Genomic DNA, 17,933 nt, shown 5'->3' on the forward strand with positions numbered 1-17,933 from the left:
AACCCTTAACTTTAATTCCACCTCAACGATTTTAAGACACAGCTCAAATAAAGTCCAAACCTCTACCAATAGAAAAGGAAGGTCCTGGATCCAAGAGACAACTCACCCATGTTCACCCAATGCACTGAGAACCAGCTGGCTCAATGGGCCTTTGCTGGATCCTACAACCAAGTCCGGGTCTGCTGGAAGGTCCTCGGTGAGCTTTTTAAGAATCCTTCCATGAATATGGCAAGTAATGTTAACGTAAAAACATTCAACCCTGTAAAGAATTTGTGTGAGTTTATTTAAGCCAAAATGTCGACAATTGCTGGGAAGCAGTATGTCAACAAATTGGGATAGTGCTACAGAGAATAGCGGTTCTTTTCATTTATTTTTATACATTGCAATCACAGGAGGGGACCTAGGTGGGTTACATGAAATCCATTGGTGAAAGATTAGAGAGGTGGGAGAAAGTAAAGTGGGGAAACCTTGGGGGCTGGATAAAAAGTAAAATGATAGACACATACTTAGATGGTGCAGGGTAGTTAATAGTTAATAGTCAACAACTAACATGATAACAATAACAATGAAGGGATTTGTGGTATCTGTCCTGGTGCCCAGGCACATTAGGTTGTGCCCCAAGATGTCCGGAAAAAGGGAAGTTACAAGTTACCCTGACATTTCAAGGATATGTCATCATAGATGCAAAAAGACAGATAGGCCCAGTTAAGGTAATGGTAGACCTTGCAAGTGAAGATACCAAACTAGGATGTAACTTCCTACCATAATTGCTTTTACTTAAAGTATAATTTCAGATCATATTTTGTGATTACTTTAGGACTCTGAGTTTGCAAGTCCGCCATGCAGGCCTTCCCTGAGCTTGTCAGGTTAACATGTGGCCCCTTTCGTCCACATGGGTCAGAATCTGCATTTTTAGCAGGACCTAGAGACCCTCCCTATGCACAGGAGATGGGGAAGGGAGACTCCATCCCCACATCATGGGGTCTTATTCTGGATGGGCATCCACCTTAGCTGGGCAGCTGCCAAAACAGCATTTCAAACATGGCCCCTGGGCATTGAAATCTTTAGAATGTTCCATTGATGATACCATACACAACGGGGTGGCATCCCTGTGACCAGAATTTCAAATGTCGTCCTAGGCTTCTGCTCTGAAGATAAGAGACAAATGGGGATGAGAGAAGGTCGTGAGAAGGCTACTGTGCACTCCACACCGAGGTGTGGGAGACGCCCTGGATACATACACCCCAAGCTTCTGCTTGTCTAATTGTGAGTGGTGGCATGGCACCAGGTGTTAACCTACAGAGTTAGATGGGATCTCAGTTCAGCAACCTGGGTTCTTGAGTTCAGCTAAGAGAAGAATTCAGAGTCAAGAACTCAAATTATAAGAGAGAGTTTATTTAGAAAGTCACAGAAGTAGAAGTGAGATGTAGCAGAAATGGGCTCAGGAACTAGTCACTGAAGCAAAAGAAGGACCCATGGAGCTTAGGACAAAGAACAAATATAAGAGCCTTGAGGAGAGGAGTGGGGACAGCCATGATATGTTCCAGAGAGAAAGAGCCCCACTGGGTTCTTCTTCTTGAGGGTAGTTATCTGGAGGTCTCAGGGGAGGAGCCCAATAAAATATTCATTGGCTTTCCAGGTGTGTCCTTTAGCGTCGAAGGTCATTAGTCAATGCAATAGATCCTGATGTCAGGTATGTCCTAACTCATCTGATTTTCCTGCTTTTCTGGGCCTGCAGCTGAAACACAACTGAAGCCTAGATGTATTTGATGCCAGTCAGAACCTCATTGTCCTGGAGGCTTAATGATGAAAGGCTATTCTTAGATCCTCTGGTTTCTTCCCCACTAAGGGCATCTAATCCACATGGTTAACAACATGCCAGGGGAGGAAAGGTCAGGGGAGGGCCTGAACCACATGACCAGTGATATAAAAGATCAAAAGGTCTAAACTGCAAAACCAGGATATGCTCAGGGAGGAAAGGTTACGCAGGGGCAAGGTCCCAGTCTAGTTTTGCACATTTCTAGGTACCTGGGGCTTTCCATTCTGGTGACCTTCCCTACAGGCCTATTGTCCTTCTCTGCTCAGGCCTAACTGCCTACTACACAAGCAAGGTGTGTGTGTGTGTGTGTGTGTGTGTGTGTGTGTGTGTGTACAGGGAAAGGAGTCACTGTGGAAGAAGGCAGAAGCCTCAGCAATTACAGGGAATGCAAATGTAGAGGAAAGAAAAAGGGAGGCAGGAATAATGAGAGGGTAGGAAGGAACCTGGGTACAGACCCCGCCCCTGGCCCATGTGACCAGGGAAGTGATCTTGGCCCAGGAGGAGGCTCAGTGCACAGGGAGGAGGAACAGCACATCCCACCCATCAGGACTTCAGTGCTTGTGAGCATTTCTGGAATCCAAGCTCTTCCCAAAGAGGGAGGGACAGAGCAGCAGACACCATGGAGTCCCCCTCAGCCCCTGCCCACAGAGGACTTGTCTCCTGGCAGGGGCTCCTGCTGGCTGGTGAGAAGGGACAACTACATGGTGGATGGACAGCAGGAGAGGCACAGGCTAGCTGGGGACTCCTGGGGAGCACAGGGCTCTCAGAGAAAACAAGGGGGAGGGCGGCAGGCTTCTGTTTGGACTTGAGGGGAGAAGACTGGGAGAAGAGTATGATGGGGGAGGGGACCGGGCAACAGGAAAATGATGTGGAAGTGGTGAGGGGCAGGAAAACCTCAATGGCTGCTCATTTCCCAACTTACTCATCACTGAGAGCTGAATGCTGAAAACTTTTGATAATAAGAATTTATGTGAGGAGATAGGAAATGTAACCAGGGGCACTAAACATTGTCCTCACCACCAAGCTCAGAAATTGGAAGTTACATCCCAGGAAAGGCAGAACCCTACAACACTCACTCATTCACCCACTGGTACTTGCAGTCTGTTGCAGGCACTGGGGTGCAACAAGATCAGACAAGCCCCTGCCCTCATGAAGCTCATGTTCTATGACGAGGAGACAGACAATGGAAGACCTAGATGTGATGTCAGGTCCCCACAATGCCATGCAGGGAACAGAGCAGGGACAGGCCAGAAAGTGAAGACAGAGGTCTGTAGAGGAGGTGGTCAGGGAAGGGGTCTCCCAAGGACACTTCTGAGTGTCAGCAGGGGTCTGAGGGCAGACAGCTGGGTAACAGTATTCAAAACAGAGGAAATACTAAGGAAACTAACTGGCCAGAAGAAAAATTAGAGCTTCTAGATAATGAAATAGTAGAGAGTCTTAATTCATCTGGCCAAACATTTCATAAGGTACAAACGACAGGGGATGAAGGAGGAAAGCATATAATTTGCTTTAAAAAAAAGTATGATAATACGTGTAAAGAGTTTTAGGTTGGCTGGGATGCTTGTTCCCCTCAGACTTTTCCTTGTCTAGTATTAGACATTTTTCTCTTCCTAATCAATGTTACTGGTTTATTATTGTTACTTTTGTTCCTGGTATGTAAATGTTATATTAGATGCAGAAAATCAAAACTTGACAAACAGCAAAAAGACTCGGATAATGGTGGCTCAAAATGAAAAATGATTCAGAATACTTTTTAACAAGGACATATAGGATCTGACTGCCTCCCATTTACTTGCCCTTTTGAATACTAATAATTTGATCTTAAATGCCATCTAAGTTTATGGTCTTGCCCCATCCCCAGTGGTCCACCCTGTTCAGCAAGACATGCTGACACTGAGACATCCTAGAATGAGCCTTCCTAGCACCATGGGACTCCATTGTCCAACCAAAAGGTTGATCATCAATGCATCCTTTGGATTGATTTATGATCAAAAGGGGGATGTGTGGACGAAAGGGGCCACATGCTAACCTGACAAACTCAGGGGAGGCCTGCATGGATATCCTGCAATCTCAGAGACCTAAAGTAACCTAAAGGATGGTCTGAAATTAAACTTTAACAAAAAGCAGTTATGGTGGGCAGTTACATCCTAGGCTGGTATCTTCACTGACAAGGTCAACTTTACCTTAACTGAGCCTATATATCTTTTTGCAACTATAATAACATACCCTTGAAATGTCTGGGTAACTTGTAACTTCCCTTTTTCTGGACCCTTTGGGACACAACAAAATGTGCTGGGCCCCAGACAGATACCGCAAATTCCTCCATCATTCCTGCACCAACCTAAGTATGTGTCCATCATTTTTCTTCTTATCCAATGCCAGAGATTTCCCCGCTTTGCTTTCTCCCGCCTCTCTAGTCTATCATCAATGGATTTCATGTAATCCACCTACGTCCCATCCTTTGATAGCAATGTATAGAGATGTAACCCGCCATTCTCCAGAACATCATCTCAATTCATTGAGGTTCTGCTTCCAAGCATATGTTGACAGCTTGGCTCAAATAAATTCACAAAAATTCTTTACAATAATTAAGGGGGGAAAAAGAAAAAACAGAGGAAATAAGGTAAGAGGTGCTGAAGTATTGGTGGCCATGCTGCTGAACTTGACCACAGAACACACACACACACACACACACACACACACACACACACACATATACACACACACACTGACCAAGGCTGAAAGATAAAGAGACAAGCTGAAGACCGAAAGCCTCATCTCTCCTTCCCAATACATAGCTCCAAATCTTGATAAATTTCTCTCTTCCCTCCTAGCCTCACTCTTAACCTTCTGGAGCCTGCCCACCACTGCCCAGCTCACTATTGAATCAGTGCCACCCAATGCTGCCGAAGGGAAGGATGTGCTTCTCCGTGTCCACAACCTGTCTGGGAATCCTGCACGCTATACCTGGTACAAAGGGGAAATAGCGGACAACAGCCATCAAATTGTTTCATATCTAATAGACACTCAAACAACTACCCTCGGGCCTGCAAGCAGTGGTAGAGAGACAATATACCACAATGGATCCCTGCTGTTCCAGAAAGTCACCCTGAAGGACACAGGATACTACACCCTACTAAGCACAGAAAAAGATTTACAGAGCAACCTAGTAACTGGACAGCTCCATGTATACCGTGAGTGATTGCTCTCTGACTTCTGGGTTCGGGTGGGTGAACTCTACTTCACACACAGGAATTGACAGCCCTGGACTCTGCCTCGATCCCCCTCTGCATCATCTCCCAGGTTGGGTTTGGGCATTTAGTGCAGGAAACACACAGTGGAGACAAACTTCCTAAGATCAGAGTCCCTTCATGAATCCCAGCCCTGCAGACATTCTCCACAGAGAGGTCTGATGGGAGTGACTCAGCAGAAGGAGACTCAGCAGAGTCTCAGTCCAGTCCCTGGGCCCTCCCCATGACCATGACACTGAGACAACCCTGCAGAGCTTGGTCACACCCTGGCCTGAGGGGACCCTGGAATCCTCACAGAGAAGCTCAGCCTGGGAACCCCTCCCGGACCCCTGTCCCAGGGATCCTGACTCCAGGGAACCTGGGGAGCCTGTGTCAGGTTGGGTTTGACCTCCTGGAAGGGCTGGGTGGGAGCAGTGGCTCTACTCCTGCTCACCAGCCAGGGATCAGCCCCAAGAGCCACATCAGGGCTGGGACAGAGCCTAGTCCTTCACCTAAGGCTGTGTCAGGAGTGCACAGGTAGACAAAATACCCCGTATCATTAGCTGACTCTTCTGAGCGACTTAGGAGACTCCAGAGGGAGGTCAGGTCTCCAGGAAGGAACAGAGGAGAGAAGATGCTCCTGACAGCTCCTTGTCCACCAGGGGTCAGCCCAGGAATTCTCTCTCATGGAGGCAAATAATGGTAGTGGCCATTTAAGTCAGTGGCTCCTCTATTCTGAGCTTGAGGTGAAGTATTCAGGGATGTTTTAAGGTCAATTCACAGACAACATGGTAATCCATAGTCCATTTACCATTTGTTCTGTTTTTATTCAGGGGAAACGGAGGCACAGTGTGATACAGCCACTGAATCAGGCTGCCACAGACACAGCAAGGTCCTTGTACAGCCACAGCCCGATCCTCTCCTGCACCACGAGGGTCTTAGGTGTCTGTGGACCCTGAGACCAGCCATTGGTTCAGTGCTTGTGCTTAGCAGTCCCCAGCTCAAGGTATATTTTCTGGTCTGGTGATTAAGCAAATGGAGAATTAATTTTACTCTAGAATCAAATTACCTACAATAACATTCAAAGTCACTGCTGGGAATGCCCAGGCCTTCCCCTCAGGTTACCGATCCACCCCTTCCTGCACTGGACTTGAAACCACTTATTTGTTTCCTTATGTGTTGGTGCCACTCCCAATAGATATGAAGGAAAGAACTTTGCCTTCTCACTCTCCACCCTACACCTGCTACGAGTTCAGGGACCAGCACTCACTTGCTCTCTCATGAAGGACAGAAGAAATGATGGTAAATGATGACAGAATGAATGAATGAATGAATGATGCATAATCGGTAGAGAAACTGGAACTTGGATGCAGAGTCCTAAAAGGTTTTTAGCCACACCTGTTCCCTGTCCCTACAGGTGCTGAGAACTATGTCCATGCCTCTGACCACCTGTCCCTTGGTGACTGTGGGGCTGTTCCACTGTGGGAAGGTTTTCCAGGCTGCACTGCTCCTGCCCTGGGGCAGCTGTGCTCTCTTGGTCCCTGGGGTCTTTGAAGTCACACATAACCCCCACTGCCTCTATTTGCTCCTTCCATAGTCCTTTATCTGCCTCCTCCTTCACTCCAGACACACTGCCCTGCTCTGCTCTGCTTCCCCTACTGTGCAGATTGTCCTGCTAAAACCTGTGTCCAGACCCACCCTCCTGGGCAATAGGAGAGGACACAGATATCAGTAGGAGCAGCAGCCTTGGCTCCATCCTGAGCTAGTTTCCAAGGTCACAAGGAGAAAGAGCTTCTGCTGGGCTCCGTTTCAGGGGTCCTTCCCCTCTGAAGCCAACAATAGGAACAGGCACATGACAGGGGCATGTAAATCATTGACCTACTCTCTACATGACTCAACCAGGAAGTCAAAAGCAGAAGGACAGATCTCAGTCCCCAAAAGCTCACGGGCTCACTTCACCCCTGACTGGTGACTCACATCCTCGTCCTGGTGTGAGGCTCCCATTCTTCTCACTGGTTCCTGAGACCATCCCAAGGTGGGCCTGGTGACCCTGCACCATCTGACTGGTTCACCGCCTGTTTCACACACGTGTGTCCTCATGATGACACCTTGACCAAGAGTGGGATCCTCTCAGACTGTGAGATACACCAGCCACTCTCCTTTCTCTCAGATGCTGCCCATTTGAATGATTTGACTAAACTCCAGTTGTTTCCTGAGTTAGAAGGAAAAGGAAGAGCACATACCACATGCCCGTGTGGGGGCTCCTCCCCATCTGCCTGACCATCCATAGAAACAGGGAGGGACTTTCTCTCCAACTTTACTAACATGGTACGTCTTTTCTTCCAATTTGGTGTCATCCCTCCCTGTATACAGCAGAGACACCTGGACCCACCTCCTCCTCCCCATCCCCCTGATCACTTCAGTTCTCTTTGCAGGACTCACCTTCTCTCTATCCCAGGGAGTCCCTGATTCCAAACCCACTGTGGCATCTCCCTTTGGTCACAATGTGACCTGATTGGACGTCAAAACTTGGTCTATGACCTTCATGCTCTCTAGACAGAAATTCCTCCAAAATCTGGCATTAGAACTTTGGGGCATGAGTGATTTTCACATACTTTTTCACAGTTTAACTCAAAATCTATCTCATTACTGCCAAACACAAATGGACCATGAGGGCCGTATTTTCAGCAAGTTCATGCTCCCCCACCTCCACAAGCCCCCCTTCTGTAGCTGCTATTGCATGCGTGTTGAGGAAGGATCCCTGCCCTCTGCAGTGGCAGAAAGGACATTACAGACCAAGGGCAGAGAGCATGGCTCTGCTGCCACCGCAATCCAGCTCCCTCTGTCCCTCCCTCTTTTGTAAATCCTTCCTGGACTCTGCTCTGCCCTTTATGGGGTCACTGTCTCATGTCAGTCACCTGTGAACTCCTGGGCAGTGGGCCACACCACGTGGCCCTGCAGCCTGGGTACTAAACTCACTGCCAGACTTGCTTCTGGTCTCCTGTGTATTTTTTCTGCTCAGGCAACCAGTTCAGGACCTCACTACCCAGTCCTCTGTGGGTTTAAGGATCATGGGTGGCCCATCATTACTCATCTCTAGGTTAACCCAGGAATGTGAGGCTTCAGTGGAAATACATCTCAACCCCGCAATGTAGGTCTGTGTAGCTGGAAGGGACTCAACTCCTGCACATCCAGGTGAGACGCCAACATCAGCCAGACAGTCAGCTGGTCAGTGAGGAGCCAGGACAGGTGCCAGGTGGTCTCTGACTCCCAGTCCTGCGTCTCTCTGTGACCAAACCCTGATAGTCATCTGACACCTGAAAAAGCCTATGCTTTTTCTCCCAGACATAGAGCAGGCGGCCTTACAATCTCTGAGCGCTCAGATCCTCATGCATTTGTTTGTCTTGTGATGCAGACCTGCCTTATTTCTTTAAGAACTCAAGTTGACTGAGAGGCACCAATTCTGATTGAAGAAGCCTTTGGAGGACTCAATGGGCAATGTTCTCTCTGTTATCTGCACAGCGGAGTTACCCAAACCCAACATCACAAGCAACAACTCCATCCCTGTGGAACACAAGGACCCTGTTGTGTTAACGTGTGAACCTCAGACTCAGGACACCACCTACCTGTGGTTGATCAGCAATCAGAGTCTCCCAGTCAATGCCAGGCTGCAGCTGTCCAAGGACAACAGGACTCTCACTTTACTCTCTGTCACAAGGAAAGATACAGGACCCTATGAGTGTGAAACCTGGAACCCCGTGAGCGCAGGCCGCAGTGACCCATTCACCCTGAATGTTGTCTGTGAGTAACTTCTGTCCCTGCCTGGGCCAGGCTGCCACCCAAATCCACACTGCCAGAAGCCAGGCCACATCCGACCTTCTCAGGTCCACATACACAGACCCCCACTTTGAATACCCAGGGGGGACATGAGTTCCTGTCCCAGGCACAACTGGCAAGGCTCGGCCTTGAGCCACTAGGAGGGGACGGGATACTCCTGTTTGGAAAGGCTCAAGGTTAACAAGTTTTCATGGGACAAACAGGCTAATGTCTCAGACTCAGGCTCAGTGAACACAGGGGGCTATGGGTTGGACATTTTACACTTGATCTCAGCCAAAAGACCAAGAAGCGATGTGTGGGACATTTTAAAACAAGGCTGTGATGCATTTCAGAGGGAGAGTGTGGCCCTTACACAGACCAGGACCTTCCCCTTCCCTCTGATTACATCATGTGTGTCTGTGTTCTCTTTGCTCCAGATGGCCCGGACGCCCCCACCATTTCCCCCTCAGACTCCCATTACCTACGTGGGACAAACCTCAACCTCTCCTGCCAGGCAGCCTCTAACCCACCTGCACAGTATTCTTGGCTTATCAATGGGAGTTCCCAGAAACCCACACAGGAGCTCTTTATCCCCAACATCACTGCACATGACAGTGGATCCTATACCTGCCTCGCCTATAACTCTGTCTCTGGTGTCCATAAGACCATAATCAAGACTATCACAGTCTATGGTAAGTGCCTCCTGGATTATTAGCACCAGGCAGTGGGGTGCAGGTCTGTCTGGTTTTCACAAAAGAGCCTGGCGGGTGTTGTCTCCCATCCTGTGGCCATGGACACAAGCAAATCACAGTCTTCCCCTGAGCCCTCCCACTACATCTCTGTACACTCTCCTCCCTTGCTCTTCTGATCTCTCATGGCAGAGCTGGGGTCCAGCCTAGGAAAGTGAGGAGAGGGCTCTCTAGGGCCCAGAAAGAGTCAAGTGGTGGAGGGATGGGGCTTCCCAGAGGGAAAAACAAGGGTCCTCAAGGTCAAGTTGCTTCTTTTGTCTCTAACACATTCCTTCTGTCATCTCTTGTCTGTTACCTGCTCCATGTGCTACAAGGAACATACAAGGCTTTGAACAAGCTCATCACTTTTTCCCCAAACTAAAGGAGGAAACCACCTCTGAGGAGGGGTGAGCAGAACAGACCCCTGCTCTGCTCTGCTTCAGGCTCACCTGGTGAATGGCTGCTCTGTGCCGCCTGTGGTGGGACAGGGGTCCATGGTGAAGGTGCATGGGTGGCCTGTCCTCTGACTCTCATAATCATGTCACTCATGGACACTATGGCGCCATCAGACCAGGTTGCATGGAAATGGGGAGAAAGTGAGTAACAGGGGAGACTCCTCTGAGCTGTGTCCTGGCTCTGAAGTCACCAGCTGAACAACACTGTGTGACATGAGCCTATGTGACATTCCTACGGAGAGCAGTGAATGGTGGTGTTTACTTGACAAGTAGGTAGATTCATGGGACATTAGGAGCAGTAACACATGGTGTGTAGTTTACTGAAGACGCTAAGAGTACCAGCCCGATGTTAAAACTGACTACTTCTCTCTTGGGACTTCCTTCTCCCTGATATTCAATCCACAGGCCAAGAAGTGAAAGTCCTATTCACACTGAGAAATCCTTTAGATTGAAACTTCTCCAGGTCCTAAGGTCATGAATACTGGCTGGGCTATATTCTCTAATAAATTTTTTAACAAAAGGGAAATGCCTTCCCATCTCTACAAATAGCCACTATACTAGACAGGGGGTGTGAGTATTTAGAAAATTAGAGAAAGGTCGGGGAAAGAGTCACACAAAAGTCAATGGATGGAAAATGCCACCTGGTGATGAAGATGCTGAACACACGCTATGAGGCACCTGGTGCTAATACCTCAGGTAACCAGGGAGACAGGACAGGGGTCATCCTGAGGTGATCTGAAGGGCAGAGGGGAGATATAGCCCTCTCCTTACAGACTGTCACCTGAACAAAGATCCTCACCCTGCAGAGGTCAGAGTCCTCCTCTGGTGACCTTTACAGAAATCGATGTGACTTGTGATTGGCTGACATCTCTGAGGAAGGAGCCCACTCTCAGTCAGTCACCTCCTCTGTTTCTCCACAGAGCCCGTGGGGAAGCCCTCCATCCGAGCCAGCAAAGCCACAGTCACAGAGCATAAGGACGCCGTGGTCCTGACCTGCCTCACAAATGACAGGGGGATCTCCATCCGGTGGCTCTTTGAGAACCAGAATCTCCTGCTCACAGACAGGATGAAGCTGTCCCAGGGCAACAGCACCCTCACCATAGACCCCGTCAGGAGGGAGGACGCTGGGGGTTATCAGTGTGAGGTCTTCAACCTGGTCAGTTCCGGCAAAAGTGAGCCCCTCAGGTTGGATGTGCAATGTAAGTGACTCTCCACCTCTCTTACTTGCTCTTTGTATATTTCACGGGCAGGGGGGTGAGATGGATGAAAGCCTTGATGAGGTGGGAGCCTCCTTCAGAGCCTATAGAGCACATGGGTACGGACCCCAGAATTAGACTAATCTTGTCATTGTCTCGGTTCTATGGGTATAAGCTGTCTGACCACGGGGAAGGCTCTCACCCACCTGAGCCTCAGTTTCCTCGTCTCTAAACTGGAATAAAACAGCTCGACCAAACACCGTTATTAGGATATTTCTTCTGAGGTTAATGATTTAAAGCCCTCAGACAGGGTCATGCTCAGTCAGGACTCAGTCAGTGCTCCAATTATTATTGTTATTTTTATAAACGCTGTTGTCAGTAGCTGTGAAGTCAAGCAGAAATTGGTGAAAATGTCATTTATCACTCACCAGTTCTGTGACTCCAGCAATTTATTAAGCACCTCCCATCCCTGATTCTGTTTGTGCTCATGGGAGTAACACCCCTGTCCCTGGTGGGGGTGGAAGGATCAGATGACATGAAAGTAGAGTATTTCCCACCATAGTGGACCATCGAAAACACTCAGCACATTTTTATTACTCATCAGCTGTGAGTTGACAGGTAAGATGCCCGCTAAAACTGTCCATAGTGATGGAAAAGAAGAAACAGGGGTAAGAGACAGAATATGTGAGGGAAAGAGGAGTTATAGGAGAATTACCAGAACATGGGAATGGTGGGTGTGAGAGTACATGCAAAGGTAGAGCCAATGGAAGGTTTCATATGTGCAAACCAGAGAATGATGCAACCGCCAGAAGTGGGGTGTCAGGAGGACTGACACTCCCAAACAGCACAGACTAGGTGGCAGTTCCTTCCTCCCTCAACAGGCCTCCCCCTGCAAGGCCCCTCCTGGTTTCCCCTGAGTGGACTTCGGCCTTCACCCCTCCCCCTTTCCCTTCTCCTTTCAGCAGAACAAAACGACACGGGCTACTCTGTGGGGATCATCGTTGGCAGCGTGATTGGGGTGCTCGTCGTGGTGGCTCTGGGGGCCTCCCTTGGCTATTTCCTGTACCTCAGGAGGACTAGGAGGTAACATGGCATTTTCTTCACCCTCACCCTAATCCTGCCCCCTGACCCAGGCTGATCCCCAGCAGAGCCCAGGCCAAGAGGAAAAAGACCCTGTCCTCAGAGGGTTCTGGGACTGCTCCCTGTGGCCTCCAGCTTCGCCATGGATGCCCCTAACTCCCTCCATGCAGCTCCTCCCTCACCAGCTGCTGACCAGGGTGGTTTCCTCAACAGCTTCATCGCCTATAAATGAGGCCCAATTAAGGAACGGTGCCCTCACGATTGTCCTGGTTCTCTCCATACACCTGCAGCAGTGCCGGCAGGTAGTAAGTGCTCAGTAAGGCACCTCCTGTTGCTTATCTAAGTCCACCCTCCCAGGTGAGGTGATGGGCTGCCTCAGGGTCCGAAAGTCATCCTGGCCAAAGCCACACAGCTGAGGGTGGAAGAGCCTGGACAGGCTGGGTGGGGTCCAATGCCCCCAGGAGGCCATTGTGGTAACCACAACCCTGATATGTGAGACAGGAGGACAGCAGAGCCTGTGGTGTGGATTTTGCCTCTAGTTCAGGTGGATGGAGAAAGGACAGGACACTGTCACAGTGTAGCTCTAATGGCCTGAGGGTGGGTCTGGCCACAGCAGGCACCACACTCATCCAGATGCTACATGAGAGGCTGGCACTGCTGACCCCTGAGGCCTTGACTTTTCCACTAAGTCAGACCCTTGGGGTGGACTCCAGACCTGGGTCCTCAGTCCCTTCTCTGGTAACTCCTCCCATCTGCCTGAGGGTCCTTTCCCTGTGGGCCCAGGTCAGCTGTGGATCCTTAAGACCTTGCCTCAGTTCCCCTCTCCTGGGCCCATCATCCCTATACAGTGGAGAGAGGCCTCCACCCTCTGCTGGGAAAGGAGACCCTCCTTGACCCCTGTTGTGACACCAAAGCTCCCCTGCACCCTCACAAGTAAGTCTGACCTTTCCCAGGGCCAGTGACCCGCATGGCCTCCGAGAGGACCCACCTCCAGCAGCCACCCCTGGTGAGTGTCTGTTCATCCTGGAACCCCCGAGCCTGCCCCACAGTGTCCACCCCTGCCCTGGTCCCTCAGGCTCTGACCCTTCCCTGGGCTTCAAGGGGGATTCTCATCACCACTCTGCACAGGGGACCCCTAATCGCCAGTCAACCTGATCTGTAAGCTGTGTCATGTGTCACCATCTCTCCCTCACTGGCCGCTGAAATGGCCAGAGGGTCTCACCCTGGGAGATGAGATGACCTTTCACCCCTGGCTCTTGGGAGCTAAAGAACCATCCCCTCCTGGGAGAACAGGCCAAAGCTTTCTCCCCCCTGGGATTCTAACGCCTCCTGTCTCTGCTCCCAGGCCAGGGTCCCTCTGGATCCTCTGCCTTCCCGGTAAGTCCATCCCCTCCCTGTTCCCTCACCCAGGGCCTCAGTGACCCACGCTCAGGGCAAGGGCACCCTCCCACCTCTCAACACAGCACAGACCCCTTCCCCAGAACAGCCAGCACAAGGGGAGCCCCGCCCTGGCCTAGTGGGGCCCTCACATCAGGGGTGGACAGGGCAGGGATGGAGTCTGAGGGGAACCCTGGAGTCCAGCATGGAGCACAATGGGCACTGGGAACACCAATCAGAGGTCCCAACTAACAAAGGTCAGGGTGTGCAGTGAGGGCTGAATTGGGGTGCTGGGCTATAGGTGTGAAGATAGCTGCTCAGGAGGCAGAGCTGTCAGTCCTGCGGAGAAAAACCCTCCCTCCCTGTCCACTGATGCCCTCTCTCCCCCTGCACAGGGCCCCCTACCTGACCCCAAGACAACAGGCCCCATCTATGAGGTGAGTTTGAGTTATGATCATTCTGTCCTGCAGGTCCCAGGGGTCCCAGGACCTGCCCCCCAGACCAGCCCTGGCTGTGCTTCCAGGCTCAGGAAAGGGCAGTGAAAAGTGACAACACAGGGTGGAAGGAGGGAGGTGCCCGGGGACAGACACCCCAGCACAGTCAGCCCCCATGGCACCTGTGAAACACGGCTCTTGATCTGAGAAGGCTGCAGGGCTCAGAGATCTCTTCTTTCTTTGACAGGAATTACTCAAACCAAACACAGAGGTGTACTGCCGCATCATCCCCAGAGCAGACATGGCTTCTTAGTTCCTCCAGGACCTGAGACCCCAGACCCTGTGGATGTGGCCTGCACCAGAGAACCAGCTCTGAGCACCATGCTAAATGGAATAAGCCAGTGTGAGAAAGATAAATATCACATGAACTCACTCATTTGTGGAATATAATGAACAACATAAATTGATGAACAGAAATAGCGCCGGAGGGGAAATATTTTAGAATATAATAGTAGTAATCCTGTTGTTGACAGATATTTAATATTTCCTACATTTTTGTGATATCATACTATGTTATACACTTTTGATATGATTATACATAAAATCCTGTTTTTTGAAATATTAATGTTTATTGCATGTAATCCTATCTAATAAAAGAGAAACATGGTAATTAACCATAACTTCACTACCCTTCCTATTGGCTAATCAGGGCGATCTGCAAATTAACTGCCAACCAAGATGGCGGCCGGCAGCCAAGCAGCTGAAGCAAACAGGACGCTTGCTTGTTCCAGTGAAGGAGAAAGCCAAGGTTCCCCGCCTGCTGCTGCCGGCCTCTGAGCTGCTCTCTAAGAAACATTGTTGCAAATATAGAAGGTAAACAAAACCCAGAAACCTGCTTTCAGCCATCAGAGCTGGAGCGAGCAGGACTGAAACAATGTTGCATTATAGAACCCAAACAAACCCTAGGTTCCTGCTTTCAGCAGCCAAGGCCTCAAGCTGGAGCCGGCCTCAGAGCTAAAGCTGGCTCTCAGCTCCAGTGACAGCCATAGAAGGTAAATAAATCCCAGAATAAAAAAGAAAAAGAAAAAAGGAGAGGTTGGGAGCTTCAGTCGCCCGCCAGCCTGAAACGGCCCTCAGCCCCTCACCCAGACTGGCCAGGCACCCCATTGGGGACCCCCACCCTGAAGGGGGTGTGACCAGCTGCAAACAGCCATCATTCCCTCACCCAGACTGGCCAGACACCCCAGTGGGGACCCCCACCCTGAACAGGGTGTGACCAGCTGCAAACAGCCATCATCCCCTCATCCAGGCTGGCCAGGCACCCCAGTGGGGACCCCCACCCTGAAGGGGGTGTGACCAGCTGCAAACAGCCATCATCCCTTCATCCAGGCTGGCCAGGCACCCAAGCAGGACCCCCATCCTGACCAGGGACACCCTTCAGGGCAAACCACCCATGCACCAGGCCTCTATCCTATATAGTAAAAGGGTAATATGCCTCCCAGCACTGGGATCAGCAGAGCTGCGAGGCCTCCTGGCACCTGGAGCAGCGTGACAGGGGGCAGCGCCCAAACCCCCTGATCACCCTGTGGCTCTGTGTGTGACAGGGGGCGGGGCCACAACCTCCCTATGGGCCCTGCTCTGTGCGTGATAGGGGGAGCTCCCCAACCCCCTGATGGGCCCTCCTCTGTGCATTACAGGGTATGGAGCCCCAACCCCCCTAATGGGCCCTGAACTGTGCGTGACAGGGGGTGGCACCACAACCTCCCCATCGACCCTGCCTTGAGTGTGACAGGGGGCCGCGCCCCAACCCCCTGATTGGCCCTGTTCTGTGCATGACAGGGGGTGGCGCCACAACCTCCCCATCGACCCTGCCTTGAGTGTGACAGGGGACAGTGCCCCAACCCCCCAATCGGCCCTGCTCTGAGCCCGACCAGGGGCTGCACCTAGGGATTGGGCCTGCCCTCTGCCACCCGGGAGCGGGCCTAAGCCAGCAGGTCGTTATCTCCCGAGGGGTCCCAGACTGTGAGAGGGCACAAGTGGGGCTGAGGGACACCCCCCTCCCACCAGTGCACAAATTTTTGTTCACCGGGCCTCTAGTATTATATTAAGATTGTTTTTCTTAAATAATTTATGGTTATTGCATTTAATACTATTATATTTAAAATAGTTTCCTTAGAGATAAAAAAATAAGATAAAATGCTGTAAGGGATTGCTGAGAAGAAACAGAGAGAGAAAGCTAGCCATACAGAATTAAAATGGCTATAAATAAGTACTTCTCGATCGAAGATGGCGGCATAGGTAAACACCGGAGACTGCGGCCGCAAACAACCACTTCAAAAATACAACTAAAAGACGGAACGGACATCAACCAGAACCACAGGAAGGCTGGCTGAGGAGAGACTCTTCAAATAGAAGGAAAAACAACAGCATTACGAGGCTCAGAGGAGGCGCAGTGTGGAAAATTTAAAGGTACGGTGGTGCGCACGCAAAGCGGGCTGGTGGCTGAGGGCGAGGTTGTCATTTTCAATCAGGAGGGAGTGTCAGACTCTGGGCTATAGATCCGGGTGAGTCTCTAGGGACCCAGACTCAAACGGGAGAAGCGGGACTGTCTGGCTACCATCCCTCCGAGGTTTGCAGCGGTTGCTGGGACAGAGAGGCAGAGCCCCTGGGGACGGACTGAGAGCAGCCATAGCTGCTCCCTCCCCCCGCCCTGTTTATCCTGCCCCGCCCAAGCCCTGCACAGAGCCATTTCCCGGATCGCCTCAGGCAAAGGCTAGATTAGCACCTCCCCAGAGGACTGAAGTTTTCCACACAGCTGATTCCCACAGCCAGTCGACCTGGTGGTCAAATCCCTCTAGTATTAACTACAACAATTAAGGCTTAACTAGAACAAGACTGCACACAAAGACCACAAGGGGGTACACTAAGAAAGCATAAAAGATGCGGAGACAAAAAAACATGACAGAAATGGAGGATATGGAGCTAAAAATCGCAATTTTGAGGGCTTGCAATAAACTTGAGCAGAGCCTCACGAAAACTAATGAGACCCTCGATTCTACGATAAAGAAATTAGAAAGTAAGCATACACGGACTGAAATAAAGAATATTATACCAAATAGCAGACCAGAGGAGCACAAGAATCAAACCAAAGATTTGAATTTCGAAGAAGCAAAAAACACCCAACTGGAAAAGCAAAATGAAAAAAGAATCCGAAAGTGTGAAGATAGTGTAAGGAGCCTCTGGGACAGCTTCAAGCAGACTAATATCAGAATTATAGGAGTGCCAGAAGATGAGAGACAGCAAGATATTGAAAACCTATTTCAAGAAATAATGGCAGAAAACTTCCCCCACCTGGTGAAAGAAATGGACTTACAGGTCCAAGAAGCGCAGAGAACCCCAAACAAAAGGAATCCAAAGAGGACCACACCAAGACACATCATCATTAAAATGCCAAGAGCAAAAGACAAAGAGAGAATCTTAAAAGCAGCAAGAGAAAGAGATTCAATTACCTACAAGGGAATACCCATACGACTGTCAGCTGATTTCTCAACAGAAACTTTGCAGGCCAGAAGGGAATGGCAAGAAATATTCAAAGTGCTGAATACCAAGAACCTACAACCAAGATTACTTTATCCAGCAAAGCTATCATTCAGAATTGAAGGTCAGATAAAGAGCTTCACAGATAAGGAAAAGCTAAAGGAGTTCATCACCACTAAACCAGTATTACACGAAAGACTGAAAGGTATCCTTTAAGAAGAGGAAGAAGAAAAAGGTAAAGATACAAATTGTGAACAACAA

General features: G+C 50.0%; 1 protein-coding gene across 1 annotated transcript in view; it reads left to right on the forward strand.

The window, feature by feature from the left end:
* The first annotated feature begins 2,374 nt into the window (after positions 1-2,374).
* Positions 2,375-17,933, forward strand: part of LOC138997075 (cell adhesion molecule CEACAM5-like) — a 67,897-nt gene continuing 52,338 nt past the window's right edge. Inside the window, exons 1-4 of the mRNA XM_070398494.1 lie at positions 2,375-2,502; positions 4,654-5,013; positions 8,572-8,850; positions 9,303-9,557. Of these exons, the coding sequence (XP_070254595.1) occupies positions 2,439-2,502; positions 4,654-5,013; positions 8,572-8,850; positions 9,303-9,557 (958 nt within the window). The 5' untranslated portion in view covers positions 2,375-2,438. The remainder of the gene's footprint in view (positions 2,503-4,653; positions 5,014-8,571; positions 8,851-9,302; positions 9,558-17,933) is intronic.

Source organism: Myotis yumanensis, unplaced genomic scaffold (assembly GCF_028538775.1).
Source record: "Myotis yumanensis isolate MYYU_CA2020_CCGP unplaced genomic scaffold, mMyoYum1.0.hap1 SCAF_18, whole genome shotgun sequence".
Taxonomy (NCBI): domain Eukaryota; kingdom Metazoa; phylum Chordata; class Mammalia; order Chiroptera; family Vespertilionidae; genus Myotis; species Myotis yumanensis.